The 15489-nt window shown below is 49.4% G+C and overlaps 1 protein-coding gene across 1 annotated transcript; it reads left to right on the top strand.

The window, feature by feature from the left end:
* The first annotated feature begins 5271 nt into the window (after positions 1–5271).
* Positions 5272–13297, top strand: KRT84 (keratin 84). The gene is made up of 9 exons (XM_036915164.2): positions 5272–5869; positions 7042–7250; positions 7865–7925; positions 8430–8525; positions 9423–9587; positions 9752–9877; positions 10380–10600; positions 10997–11028; positions 12134–13297. The coding sequence occupies exons 1-9, from the start codon at positions 5348–5350 to the stop codon at positions 12475–12477; spliced, it is 1776 nt and encodes a 591-aa protein (XP_036771059.2). The 5' UTR covers positions 5272–5347; the 3' UTR covers positions 12478–13297.
* The last annotated feature ends 2192 nt before the right edge of the window (positions 13298–15489 follow it).

The raw sequence follows: 15489 nt of genomic DNA, 5'->3' as shown, positions 1-15489 counted from the left end.
CCAATCCTTGCCTATGGGGCTCAGCAGGAGGTACAGACCTGGAAGAGGAAATTATCGACAGGAGGACTGTTGGGAAGGGGGATACAACTGAGGGTCCCGCTTTGGTCCTGGGCCTCAGGAAGTCCCCAGGAGGAGGGGCAGGATAGCTGGATGCTGAAGGACAGCAGGGCTCGGGGGCAGGAGGCACTGCAGGGGTTCCAGGCTGAGGGATCAGCAGCTGTGAGGGACACAGTACGGCACCAGCCCTGGGAGTCTGTGGTTCCAGGGCCCCACATCCACACTGGGGGAGGGAGGGAAAGAACAATGGGGCCTCCCAGCTGCAGTTCCCGCTTGCAGCCCTGTCACTCTGGACGTGGCCCAAGAACCAGCTAAGCTACTTGCTGATTAGTAACACAAAGCTCTGGAAATACAGACGCTCTGGCCTGGAGTCAGCAAAAACAGAGATTGCAGCCGGCTGCCCACCTCTGTCCCATAGATGACTACCTGAAGTCAGAGAAATACCCCTCTGGAATAAAGGAGGGTAGAGCGACACTCCTCACGCCGCTGGGAGATGGCGCAGGCCTGGCCACTGTCCCTTTGGGACGTCCCACTGCAGAATGCCCAGGCCCTGGAGAGGAGAGGTTGCCTTGAATCGCCCACCAGGCACACCTCATGCCAGCAGGTGGGTGCCCACCTCAGTCCTGGATGTGAGCTCAAAGGCCTTAGCACAGCCCCCTGAACCTCCATGGAGGAGCTCCCCCAGGGCCATGCAGTGCCCCCATTCTCCCTCTCTTCCCTCTGCCGGAGGAGAGGACTTGGTGCGGGCGGGACAGAAGTGCCTCCTGGTGGTGGCCCTGCGGTTCATACCCCATTCACTTGGGCAAACATCTCCTGAGCTTCTTTCCAGGGCCAGTCCCATGATGGGTGCCAGGGTACAGGGAGGGTCAGGCCTCAGCCCCCTGCCCTCCCGGAGGAAGGGCGAACATCGTGTGGAGCCACAGCCTCAATGCCTTCCACTTGGCCTCTGGAACCCAAATCCCAGCCTCCTCAGGGGCCTGAATGAGGACAGGCAGGAGCAGCCCAAACAGGCCTGGGGTGGGCAGGAGGACACGGAGCAGAGCTCCTTGTTTCGGCCTGCCTCCCTAGAGGGCCTCCCATTTCCTCGTCCCTCTTCTCAGCCGGTTGTCCCTCCCCACGTGGCCCTTCCTTGCCCCCCATGCCCCATCCCTCAGGTGCCCCCACCTCTGCCCCCAGGGCCCCCTCCTCATTCCGGTCCCCTCAGTGGCCACTGTCCATCTCCCAACTCCCCACACTCAGGCTCTGACTGGGGGACGTGGATTCAGAAATGGCACTGTGAACAGCAGAGGGGAACTCAGGGTCACTGAGTGTGCCAGATGGAAGAGGGCAGTCCCCAACCATTGCAGCACCCAATGCAATGCTGGGCACACAAGGGCACCCAGTTAGGTTTCCTGAAGCAAACCAACCTGTGCCCCTTCGAGGCGCATCATTCTCACCCAGGATAGGTGACAGCTGTGAGGAATTTGGATTAAACCTGAGAAAATCATCCTGCCTGGAAGGATGTGAATGGTCCAAACAAGAGGGGGTGTTTTATCTCTCCTGGGGAGGTGTTTCGATTCCGTCTAAGGGCAGAAGGGTGGAGGACCTAGGCAGGGGTGGACTCAGCCTCTCCCCTCGGTGCCCTCCTTCTGCTGGGGGACTCCTGAATTCCCTTCCCACAAGGGCAGGTCTCGGCACGAACACCTCCCAGTGAGTGCCTCTCTCCTGCACATACTTGTACCCGGGCAAAATGGAAACACTCTGAAGAAGGTGGCATGTAGCAGAGCTTCCTCAGCCTCTGGGATTTCCCTGTCACCCTCCCTCCCTCCCACACACACACACACACACACACACACACACAGCCAGGCTGCACCCAGGGCTCCCAGACCCTGCTTAGCCAAGGAGGACAAGGCCTCTTCCCCCACTCCCCTGGCAGCTTGTCCTCCCCGCTCCATCAGACAGCCTTGCCAAGAGCCGGCAATCACCCTGAGGCAGCACGGTGAGGAGCTGTGGCTGGGTGCAACAGTAAGAACAGTAAGATGAAACAGTCAGGGCAGCAAGCCTCCAGCCTGGCATTTCCAGGGCAACGCCTGCCACCTCCCTACACACCACCCTTAAACAATGGCTGAGGGTTGTATCATGCATCGTCTGGTGGAATAATGCCTCAGAACTATAAACTGCTGATGGGGACAGCTCATCCAAGAGTAGGGCTCCTCCACCTACCCCCACCCCGCCCTGCCTTGTCAGGGCTGAGGAAGCTGAGACAAGGGACAGTCCTGGGAATGGCTGATGGTGATGAAAGCCACAGCGCGGGAGCAGGAAGAAGGTGGGGTGCCTGAGGGAACAGGGGTGACTACTTAGATGTGAAGGGAGACTTGTGCAAAGGAGCAGGAGGGGCAGGGAGGGAGAGGGATGGAGGGAAAGACACGGACGCCGGTGAGCACGCAGGCTCTGCACTGTGTACACCCCAGATTTTCCACATTTCTTCCTCACAATACTGTGAAGTTGCTACCAGTTCATTTTACAGATGAGGAAACTAAGGCCTAGAGAAGTTAAACTATTTTCCCCAGGTCACTGATACACCATCAAGGGGGAGTGTTTGCTGACTACATTGTTTAGAATGGCCAGTGCACAGTAATGATAAAAAGTAGACTGTCTTTTAGTTGGTTGGTTGTGTTAATTGTTTTCAAGTTCTCTATAGACAAGCACCCCTTATCACCTGCACCCAGGGCTGAACCCTGAGACCCCCCTGACCCTGGTGCACTGCTGTCCAAGGTCACACTGCTGGCAGATAGCAAAACTGGGACTGAACCCAGGTCCATCTAACTCCAAGGGCTGCATCAAGTCTTCTGTCCTCAGCCTGGCACACTTCCTGGGGGCTCTCTATGCCATCCCCCTGCTCTCTTCCCCTCTGTCCCTCCACAGGGGTCTGCTGGTCCTCTTCCCAATCTCATGGATCCCCTTGCCTGACCTCAGAGGAGGGGAATGTTTTCTCCACCAAGCAGCCCAATTCACACCCCAAGAGGCCAGAGCTGGAGGGCTGACTGGGTCGGTTCCCCTGAGAGCTCTGGCGTGTTTGTACCACTGTCATCCTCAGGGCATTCTGGACCATTTGGAGCCCTGCATCTCCTCTTTCTGAAATATCTGCAAAACCAAATGAAAAAAGCAGAGGGATAAAGGACGACTCCCAGATTTTTGGCCTGAGCTACTGCAGGATAGTAAGCCTGACGAGTAGAGTTTATTTAGTAGGAACAATTGGGAGAACACTTGAATATATTAAGGTTGAGATACCTATTTGATATCCGAATAGAGATGTTGATCAACATGTACATGCGACATGCAGAGATGTTCAGGATAGAGATATGCCTTGGCAGTCCTTAGCATTTGAAGTCATGATAGTATTTAAAGTCATGAGGCTATGTGATGTCACCAAGGAATGAGTATAGATAAATATGTGAACAAGAGCCCAGGGATGCTGTGGTGTGTACAGGTTGGGGATATGAGGAGAAACTGGATAAGAAGATTCAAAAGGAGCAGCCAGTAATATGGGAAGAAAACCAGAAGAGAGTGGCATCAAGAAACCAAAAGAAGAAATTGTTTCAAGGAAAAGGGAATGATTAAAACCATGTCAAATCCTGCTGCTGAGTTAAATAAGAACTGAGAACAGACCACTGAATTTAGCAACATGGAGGCCACTGGCAATCTTGACAAGAAGTATTCTTTTATTATTACTTTTCTGCTTCTTTTCCCTTCAGACATACACCTGATAGCTGGGTCAACGGAAAGCAGTAGTAAACTAGGAAGAGAGGGAAACTTCCTCTACTTGATAAAGAATATCTACCAAAAAACCTACAACTAACATCATATTAGTGGTAAGAAACTTGAAATTTTTCCACTCAAATCAGGAATGAGGCAGAGATGGCCCCTCTCACCACTGCTTTTCAACACTGTCCTGGAGCTTCTAGCTAATGCAGTAAGAAAAAGAATTAAAAGTATATAGAGATTAGGAAGGAAGAAAATAGTGAGGAGCTGTGCTGGAGAGCTCCAGTCAAGAGCAAACCTCACCTTTAAGAGCATACCTTCTCTTTAAGAGCATACCTTCCCTTCCACGTCAAAACCTAAGCATCCAGACAAGCACAAGTTCCCTCCCCAGGCACAGGACAGGTAGGACGACCCATGCCTCACACCAGAACATAAAAAGTAAACAACTGTCTCTGGGTCCTGAAGTATCTGCAGAATGGATAACACTGATAATATTACCCTTTGCTTAGAACTTTTCCATTTCTATCCAGATGCTTATTGCTTTGTGTCTCTATATCCTATCCAAAGATTCATCAATAACGCCAGGCAGCTGCACAGACAGGATTATAGATCAGCCCTGTTATGTACTGGGGGGCTCAACATCATGTGGTTAACTTTCCATACTGATACATGGCCAAATTATTGGCATGCTTTGGCATCACATTATGCCACAGAAGTGTTGACTAGTGGAAGTCCTCAAGATGAATCTCCAATCACCATCAGGATAGAGAGTGTCCCCTGGCACCACGCACACTATTGAAGACAGAGTAGGTACCTGATCCTGGTAAGTGAATGAATGAATGAATGAATCTCTCCTTTGAGTGTTTCAAATCAGACATGCATCTACACTAATCCAAATAAGCTTTACATAAGTTCAACTCTTACATAAACAGCCAAACCAGATCATGAAGGATAGATAAAACACCGCAAAAGGGTTTGGGACTCTTTAATCACCTACAGCGATACAGAGGACATCATTGACATATCTTTTACTCAGAGCTATGCACTCTGTCTTCTGCATACCCCATCTCTTTAGGGAGTTCTATCTGTATAGATGCATCCCTTGCAAACCTCTTGCTGGAGCTGTTACCATCTTAACTTTCTGGTGGTTAACCACACTTGCAGTGTAAAAGTCTCTTGGATTTATGACCAAAGCAAATTAATGTCCCCATAATGGCAACTGTGGTAGACTTGTGTGAAAAAAATGGGACCATAATGTTTATGTGTTTATGTGTTTTTAATGTTTATAGGTTTGATGGTATAGCCCTGTTCCTGAAAGTAGGTGTGTCTGAGATTAGCTCATTGTTAAGGTTATAGGCATGAAGAGTTTCTGCTAACTACCCAAGCTCATAAATGCCTCCAAAAGGACTTTTTCATTTTTATGGGGCCAATCCTCAGATCCCCACACACATAAAAGGGGTGACAAGAGATCCACTAGCCTCAGAGGGACTCCCAGCTCCAGCTTGCCCCACTCCGCAATCGCTGCTTCGCTCTCATCCAGGAAACCATCATGTCTTGCCGTTCCTACCGAGTCAGCTCTGGTCGCCAGATAGGCAACTTCAGCTCTTGCTCAGCAGTGATGCCCCAGAGCCTGAGCCGCTTCCGGGCCAGCTCTGTCTCCTGCAGGAGTGGGCCCGGCTTCCGGGGCCTTGGCGGCTTCGGTAGTCGGAGCGTCATCGCCTTCGGATCTTGCCCACCCCGGATGGCAGCTGTAGGCCCTCGTCCCATCCGCTGTGGAGTTGGCTTCGGTGCTGGCAGTGGGCTGGCCTTCGGCTTGGGTGACAGCTGTGGTGCTGGTCTGGGGTTCGGGACTGGCAGTGGCCTTGGCTATGGCTTCGGTGGTCCTGGCTTTGGCTACAGAATTGGAGGAGTTGGAGTCCCAGCAGCTCCATCTATCACAGCAGTGACTGTTAACCAGAGCCTGCTGACCCCCCTCAACCTGGAGATCGATCCCAACGCCCAGAGGGTGAAGAGGGACGAGAAGGAGCAAATCAAGACCCTCAACAACAAATTTGCCTCCTTCATTGACAAGGTACCTATGGCAGCTCCTTGGGTCTGGGATGATGAGAACTAAAATGCTTTGGGGTGTTCTACCCCTTAAGAAGAAGTGGCCCAGGCCTAGGGCATCGATCCGGATCCCAGATCCTTCAGGTGTCAATCAATGGCATTGCGGGAGGATGTCTGGGTCTCTCTGCTGCAGAGCAAGGACACACCTGAGGAAATGTTGCCTGGTGGGATAGACTAAGACAGGGGTTGTGTCTTTTGGTGGAAAGAGGAATATCCAGCCAAATCTGAGGGCATCTGGACAAACTAGGGCCTCCCACTGAGTCCCTTAGTAGTATCTCCAAACAGGCTAGAAGTGTTAGGACTTTGGCCATTGGCCGATACATGTTTTAAAGGTGTTGTTATCCTTTGAGATCTTCGTGCTCTTTTTGAGATGTTCATGGTTTCCGAGGCTGGCCGGCCACATCTGTGCAGGCTTAGGGAAGTGAAGAATGGCATTGAATAATTTTCATACAAAACAAAGAATTCGTATCCCCCATGTGGAGTAGCCAGATTCTGCTGAGTTGCCTAAATTGAGGTAAATAACAGGAAACCACCACGGGGTAGACACTGATCTGAGGAGAGGAACAGTGTCATGGAGCTGACATGTCTCTGTGGAGTGGGAATAAGCTGATTGTATCTGAGAATGGAAACTGGCTTCCGCATCTCTGAAATGAAGGGTTGGAGCAAATGATCCCCATCTTCTCCAGCTCTACAAGTCCCAGCTAACGGAATATCTGGGATGGTGGGTGTGACTTGTGACCTACAAATGCCATATCCCACCCCGATGTACTCTGCTTCCCATTCCCTCCCCAGGAGGCCCAGGATTGATGCCATAGTCTTCAGATACAGGCAAACCCCAGCTCAGACAGCTTCCCAGGGAGCTGGCTCATACATTTCTCAAAGGTAGAAGGGGAAATGGTATTTAAAGTTTTGCTTCAAAAACCTCTGCTTGTAGCAAAGCCTGGCAGAACATGAGGAGGGGTCCACAGGCCTGCTCTCCAGCTTCCGCTGAGTTAGTGGAGGAATGAAAGTCAACAGAGGAGAAAATGATGTCAACACAGGGTTGAGAGTCACCTCTGGCCATCTGAAGAAGTGGTTGACACATAGGTGACTCTGTTAAGCACTTCAATTGCCATTTCTTTGCCCCTGTGGATTTAGGTGCGGTTCCTGGAACAGCAGAATAAGCTCCTAGAGACCAAGTGGAACTTCCTCCAAGATCAAAAAGGTGTCCAGAGTAACCTGGAGCCCCTGTTTGAGAACTACGTTGCCAACCTGCGGAGGCAGCTGGACATAGTGAGCAGTGACCAGGCCCGGTTAGAGACTGAGAGGAACAACATGCAGGACGTCCTTGAGGGTTTCAAGAAGAAGTGAGTGGCATCTGAACTACACAGACCAAAGGCAGACATGGGCTAGTCCACAAAGCAGCTGCCAAGCTCGGATGAGAGCAGCTGGAAGGATGAGGGTGGAGTCCTGGTTTCATATCTAGCCTGGAGACAGGGGATGGGGTCAGTGATATACATGGGAGGAGGAGGAGGCCCTCCCTGGGCCTCAGGGAAAAGGAAACTTGGAATTGGCTTGGTTTTTCCCTAATCCTGCCTGCGGAAATGGGTACATTGACCCCAGAGAAAGGAGTCCTCTGATTTTGAGAACAGTGTTCAGATTCAACAATGACTTGAGTCCTACTTTCTCTGTGGTCAAGTGCAATGATCCTAAGTCTTTCTAGCAGAGGAGCATAGAGTAGTGTCAGATTTTCAGACCCCAAATCCAATTTGAGAAAGTGAAAGGGATTTGGAGAAACTGAAGGCCCCTGGCTCATAAAAGGTCCTAAAGATGGAAGAGCATGGATAAGAACATGTGGGTGGCAACAGGTTGCCATGCTCCTGGATGGAGCAGAAAGGCCTTAACAGGCTCGCTGGGGGGTTGGGAATAATAGGTTCTCGGTTAAGAATGGGTACTCACCCTCTCAATCCTTATCATCCAGGTATGAAGAAGAGGTGGTGTTCCGGGCCAACGCCGAGAATGAGTTTGTGGCTCTGAAGAAGGTAAGGAAAAACAACAGGTCCAGGCAAACTCTCCTCAGAAAGGCAATGTTTTCAAGACACCTCCCCCCTCCCACCCCACCCCCAGTAAACTTCCCAGACAGCCCTGTGGAGTCTGGGGCCACTCAAACAGAGTAGACCCCCTAGGGCCATAACAGTTTCCCTTCGAAGTTCTGATTTGGTCTCATTTATTTAGAATTGGGTTTTCAAGAGAGCAGGGGTCTGAAGAGATGCCCTTGTAAGAGTCTTGGATTATCTATATTCTCCTTGCCTCTAAATAAGCTTTAGAAAATGTCTAGCCACCCCTGGGGAGCTTTCATGTTGCAGTAGGGAAAAGCACAACGATCACGAAGATGCATTTCCACCCACTGACTCTACCACCCATCCCAAAGCCTGGCCTGGTCAGGGACTGACCTGATCTTCCCACCCATCTCCAGACCCTGCTAGGGTGAGAAGCTTAAACAGCACACAAGCAGCACACCTTTTATCCTTCTTTCTTTCATGCAGGATGTGGATGCAGCTTTCTTGAATAAGTCGGACCTGGAGGCCAATGTGGACGCCCTAATTCAGGAGATTGACTTCCTGAAAAACCTATACATGGCGGTAAGGGCTCACTCTCTCTGAGCCATCCAAGGACATCAGCACTTGGCCTGGACTCTCTGGGGGCTGCATTGGGACTGTCACACTTCCTGACATTTGGTATCACACCGCCTTCCTCCCCTCAAACCTGTATCCTCTACATCAATGTATCTACAAGTAGAGAAGCTAAGTTAAGCAGGCTTCCAGCAGCCTGACTCAGGCCTATGAATAATCTCCTTAGATCTATGATACAACTTCTTATTGGCGAGTCCAAAGACTGGAGTCTAGGAATGTCATTTCCTATCTGCTGATCAGAAGACTCCAGAAAATGGATTTCTAGGTGTTAGAAAAATTGTGTTTGACCTAGATTAACCATACCAGCTGTCTTTTGCTTCATAAGTGGTCTGCTTGGTCTGCTAAAGATCTAGCCAGAGCCAAGTATCTGGCTCTGAGCAGAAAGTCTGAAGAAGGCTCCCTTGCTTTGCAGTTCCCCCAGTTCTATTAAGGACTTGGGACACAGGAATTCCTAGATCACCATGTTCTAAAATATTGTCAGTGCCCAATGATGCATCATCAGCGCAACCGCTGTGTGGGTGATCCAAAGAAAAGTTTAAGTCCTATCATGGCTCTTACTCCCCTCCACCAAGTTCCCAGGTCCCTATGCTTTTCATATTCACCTAAGCAAGTTAGAGTGTTAAAGGGATGTCGCTGAGTATATAACAAGGGTTTAAAGTCAAACTGAAATGGTTCTTGGTCATATCTTTTTCTTTGCCCTTGGTTTGGATGGTCTGCTCCATTGCTTTGCTCTGAACAAAGGGGCAATGCCCTCTGCTCCTGAAACAACATCCTGAAGACCCTGTGGCAGAGTCCCAGCCACTGATGGGACACTGAGCCCTCTGTCTTGTTGATCCTCCAACACAGGAAATCCAGTTGCTGCAGTCACACATCTCAGATACATCGGTCATCGTGAAAATGGACAACAGCCGGGACCTGAACTTTGATGGGATCATCGCCGAAGTCAAGGCCCAGTATGAAGAGGTCGCCAGGCGCAGTCGGGCTGATGCTGAGGCCTGGTACCAGACCAAGGTGGGTAGCGGTTTGCTAGGGAACAGGTGTAGGCAGCCAGCCCTGGAGTACGACTCATGTACAACAATAATGGGGGCCCAGTGGGTGACTGAAGCCTCCAGCTAAGTCAAGACTGTGGTCTTGATGCAACCTTTGAACCCTTGGAACATCCCCCTTCTCCCCAGTATGAGGAGATGCGAGTGACAGCTGGCCAACACAGTGACAACCTGCGCAACACGCGGGATGAGATCAATGAGCTGACCCGCGTGATCCAGAGGCTGAAGGCAGAGATCGAGCACACCAAGGCTCAGGTGGGCAAAGGGAAGGCGGGAAAGCCCCAGGGGAAGGGAAGGCAGAGGGCTCCACACTTCTGGAGCTGCAAGTCTGATGCTATGGGGGAGACCACCAGGGCCCAGACACAGAGGAATGGAGGGATCAGTCCAGGAAGACTTTGTCCAGGAAAATGTGGAAGGGAAGAAGAATCTCTCTCTCATATAAAAGGAAAAAGCCTCAGATAGACTCAGAGGGGCAGATGAGGCAGGAAGGATAGGTTTACTCTCTACACCCCATGGGCTTTGGAACAGCAGAAATCAGAAAATACAAAATCAGTAGGGATGGAAACAGAAGAAAAGCAACATTCCTCCCTTTGGTGACATGGAACTATAGGATCACAGTTCCTGGGAAGGTAGCCACCAGGGGCTCCAACCCTGGTTGACACCAGGCGGGGTCCCCACCAACACACCAGGGGATCCAGCCCCACCTAGGGATCCCCTAGTCCCTGAAAAGCCCACTTACAAACTGCCCTCCCTGTAGCGGGCCAAGCTGGAGGCTGCGATAGCTGAGGCCGAGCAGCAGGGCGAGGCCGCCCTCAACGACGCCAAATGCAAGCTGGCGGATCTGGAGGCTGCCCTGCAGCAGGCCAAGCAGGACATGGCGCGGCAGCTGCGGGAGTATCAGGAGCTCATGAACATCAAGCTGGCCCTGGACATCGAGATCGCCACCTACAGGCGCCTGCTGGAGGGCGAGGAAATCCGGTGAGTGCTCTCAGTGCAGCGGGAGTGAGGTCCGACTTCTGCATGGGCGGGAGGGGACCAAAATCTTAGTCAGGTTGCCCTTGGCAAGGATTAGAAGATGACTCTAGACCTGTGCCTCCTAAAGATAAGTTTGTAGACAGGCTACACCAGAATCATAGGGAGTTTTGCTTATTAAAAATTATAATAATAACACATTTCCTTCAACATTTTGACTCAATAGTTTTGGGGTAGGGCCTAGAAACATGTATTTTTTCCAAGTTCCCACGATGCTTGTACAACTAGGGGCAAGAACCACTTGCCCACTGGTCTGTTCAGCCAAGAAAGCCCTTTTAATAGCAAGTGGGTTTGCAAGGAACAGCACTGCTTTTGAACTGACTTGTTTCTTTCTCTCTCCAGGATCTGCGAAGGTGTTGGACCAGTAAACATATGTAAGCCACTTAAGTCTCTTCCTCTTCACATTTCTCTCTTGGGACCCTTCAAATTTCCTTTATACTTGAGCCCACATTGGGATCTAGAACCCATGGCTGGGCTGGTCATGACAGTCAGGGGTACACAGATCATCTGATCCCTGGACTGGGAGCACCCCCTTAGCTGAGATATGAGATCTCCCTAGAGGTCGCCTTGCCCAGAGCTAAGCAATCACAAAGTTTTGCAGTGCCTACTAGGTGGAAGAGGGTTCCAGAAGAGAGTCAACCCTTTTGCTTTGAGTGGCCTTATCCTTCAAGGGTAAAGACCAGGGGAGGAATGGGGAGGCCTATGCCACGGAGTCCCCCCCAAGGTGGCAGAGGATGGGGCACAACTGAGCAGAAGTCCCCCTGCTGCTGCTGACAGACAAAGCATTGGTTGTGCACAAAGCTCTCAGGGCATTGTACTGGGCACCTGAGGGGGCAGACAAAGAAGGTGAGATCCGCCCCTGCTCTCTAGAATGATAATCTTGAGAAGATGAATCCTACCTACTGTCACCCTAATCCTCAAAGCACTGGGGAGAGGAAGAGGCATTGGCACCCCCTTTTGCTCACTCAGAGAAAGCACGTGATTTGCCAGAAGTCAGAAAGCTAGTCAGGCACAGCCAGAATAGCCATCAATGATTCAGAAGAGAACTAGCAAGGGCTCTTGCTAGAAGGGCAATGTGGGGACCAAAAAGGAACATGATATAATTGGAAGAGAGAGGCTTTATGGAGGCTAGCTCCACTGTCTGGAAATCCAGCTCACCAGCCTCTCACATGACTCAGTCCCACTTTGGCCATATATAAATGACAGTCAATTGACGGCTACATGCAAACGTCTGGGGAACTGGCTGAGTTCTTCTACTGCAGTCTGAATGTCTGACTTCAGCAGTCACACAAAGCCTTTGAGTCACCCAGATAAAAGAAGGGAAAAGTGGATATTGACTGTGTAGACAATAGGGACCACTTGGATGCAGGCCAGTTTCCCTGATGAGGTCCTTTCCCCTCAACCCCCCAGTGGGGAGCACAGAGGGCTGGGTACCTGGAGTGGGCAGCCTCGCTGACAGTTTCTTCTTCTCTCCTGCAGCCGTGAGCAGCTCCCGGGGTGGCGTCGTGTGTGGGCCTGAGCCCCTGCTCACCAGTTCTACCCTCTCCCGTGGCGGGGTCACCTTCTCCGGTGGCAGCAGCATACGGTCCAGTGGTGCCTGTGGCTTGAGCCTGGGTGGGAGCCGGGTTGTTGCGGCTGGCGGGGATGTGCTGAGTGCAGGCTCCCGGGGGGGCTCAGTGCTTGTGGGTGATGCCTGTGCCCCCAGCATCCCCTGTCCACTGCCCACTGATGGGGGCTTCAGCAGCTGCAGTGGGGGCCGTAGCAGCCTCGGCTCCAGCGTCCGCTTCGTGTCCACCACCACCTCCCGGCGGACCAAGTATTGAGAGGCAAGTGCCGGCCAGCCACTGCCCAGGGAAGAGCCGTCTCAACTTCTCCTGCTTCTTTCCCTGAGGGGTCTGGACTCTAGGCCAAAGGGGGCTCCAGCTACCTCTCCTGCCAGGAAGCTGACACTCTGCTCTCCTCAGCAGCTGCCTTGCCAATCGGTGTCCTCTGCGGGGAATTTTTTTCACCACCTAGAGGCTCCATCTGCAGCACCAGCTAGACTGGCTTTTCTTTGACTCCCATTTTCCTTCCTTTGGACCACTCCTCACTATCCAGCTGAACAGCTTCAAGAAATGCAATTACAAAAATTAGTACACTGGGGAGGAAAAGAATAGTGTAAAGCCAAAACAAATGTGTTTGGGCACCATCACCATTAATGGCTTTGTATTAATTTGGAGAATGGAAAATTGACTGTCCACACTGCAGGTGTCTTTAGCCCATCGTCCTTTTCCTGACAGGAGAAGGTTCCTCCCTTCTCTTCCTGACCCAGAAGGATCCAGTCCTTGTTGGTCCAAGGATTCCCTTAGTCTCCTGAGATGGTTCTTCTCTGAATGGCATATGTCCTAGCTGCTTCTCTTCCTGGGTTGTTGTTTTAACTCCCGCATGTGAGTCCACGAAGTGGGTGGGGTACAGGAGAAGAGGTGGGCTCTGCGACACTCCATGTACCGTGCCCCTGTTGGTGGTGTAAGGGAGGCCAAGTCATGTCCACTGCTGGAGGGCCTATGTCTGCAAGCTCCAGGGAGGCCTGGGGTGGGGTGGGGTGCCTGTTTGTACTGTCCTTTGTGTTCCTGGGTTTTCAATAAACTTGCCAAGCTAACATCACTAAGACTCTGGCTTCTCCTTCTGGATCACACTGAGTATGGAAAAGATTGTCTCCTCGACTTCGTCAGCTCACCAACCCAGCTCCAGGGCACTTATTAAGGGCAGAGTCTGCTGTTCTGATCACAGAGGATGTACTGAGGAAAAAGGGCTCAGGCCCTTCATTGGAGGAACTCACAGTTCATCAAGGGAGAGGAGCCATGTAAAAAAGGCTCTGAAACAAGTGCCAAGCAGCCCACTTCTCTCCAGGCATTGTTCTGCACCTCAAAGGCACTTCCTTGACCAAGGCAAAGCCTCTCTACCTGTTCCTAAGGTCCCACTCCAGCCCCACTTCCTCTGGGATAATTGCAGGGACTGTCTCATCTTTCTGTCCCCATTCTTGTCCCTCTCCAGCTCCCTCACCATGATGCCGCTAGAGAGGTTTTTCTCACATAGAAAATGAATCATGGATCTCCCCTGCTCATAGCCCTCAGTGACTCCCCATTGCTTTCCAGAAAGAGCCCAAACTTCTTAACATGGCATACAAGCCTGAGTGATCTGCTCATGTACTTCTACTCCCTGCCATTCCTTTCATGCACTCCACTTCTGGCCCCTCAACTTTTATTTGTTCATCCAACAAACATTTGATGAGTTCTTACTATGTTCCAGGCATGATGCTAGGAAGATAGCAGTGAACAAGACTTGGTCCTTGCCCTCAGAGTTTACCACCCAGCCTGATAGATGGACAGGTAAACAGGCAATTTTGACTTGATATGCTAAGTGCTGCATTAAAGAGTAGAATCAATCCTACAGTGCACAGAGGAGAGGCCTTACACAGATTTAGGGCATCAGTAAAAGCTTCCTGGAGGATGTGATATCTCAGCAAACATGTGAAGGATGATGATGAATAAGTTGAATATAGACTAATAGAAATTACCCAATCTGAATAATAAAGATAAAAGAAAATGGGAAAAAATATTTTAAACTAAAGAAAAGTGACACATTACATATGGGGGAACAACTCAAATTACCACATATTTCTCAGTAGAAACCATGAAAGATTTAAGACAATGGAACAATATCTTTAAAGTGCTTGTGGGGCATGGGGGATGGAGAGAAAGAACTGTTAACTGAGAATTCTATACCCAGCAAAAATATCCTTCAGAAGTACTTTTAAAAATAGACATCCTCAGATGAAGGGAAACTAAGAGAATTTGCCACATGCAGACCTACTCTAAAAGGGAGGCAAAGGTGCTTCAGAATTAGGAGAGATCATTCCAGAGGGAAACATGGAACTTCAAGAATAAAGGAAGAGCAACAGAAAAGGAAATTATTGGGCTAAGTATAAAAGACTATTTTCCTTCTCTTATATTCTTTAAAATATGTATATATGACTATTGAAAATAAAAATTATAACATTATCTGATGGGATTTCAATGTATGTAGATGCAATATCTATAACAACTATAAAACAAAGGGAGGAAGGCAAATGTAAGGCTTCTACATTTTACATGAAGTGACAAAACATTAACTCTAGGGCGACTGCAAAATATTAGATTATGTACATTGTAATCTCTAGAGTAGCCACTAAAGAAAATAAAATAAAATAAACATAGAGTCCATAGGTAAATTAAAACAAATATTTTTTAACATTCAAATAATCCAAAGAAGGCAAGAAAGGGGTAACAGAGAAACAAAAATCAGAAGGGACAAAAAGGAAACAAATAACAATGGTAAATCTACATAAAACTCTATTAATAATCACATATAATGTAAATAGTCCAAACACATCAGTTAAATGGCAAAGACTGTAAGACTGAATTAGAAAAAAACAGACTCAAATATATGCTGTCTACAAGATATCTATTTTAAATATAAAGGCATAGATAGGTCAAAACTAAAAGGACAGAAACAGGTATACTATAAAAACAATAATCAAAAGAAAGCTGGAATGATTGTGTTAATATTTGATAAATTAGATTTCAAAACAAAGAATATTGCCAGCAGTAAAGAGATATATTATATTGTTATAAAGATCAATTTACCAAGAAGACATAACAATCTTATATGTGTATGCACCTAACAACAGAGCTTCAAAATACATGAAGCACAGCTGATATAACTGAAAGCCAAAATAGACAAATCCATATTATACTTGGATATTTAAACATTCCTTTCTCAGTAATTAACAGAAAAGGTAGACAGAAATCAGTAAA

The sequence above is a fragment of the Manis pentadactyla genome, chromosome 10, assembly GCF_030020395.1.
Source record: "Manis pentadactyla isolate mManPen7 chromosome 10, mManPen7.hap1, whole genome shotgun sequence".
In the NCBI taxonomy this organism is placed as follows: domain Eukaryota; kingdom Metazoa; phylum Chordata; class Mammalia; order Pholidota; family Manidae; genus Manis; species Manis pentadactyla.
Note: the sequence above shows the minus strand (reverse complement) of the source record. Positions and strands in the feature narration are given on the sequence as shown.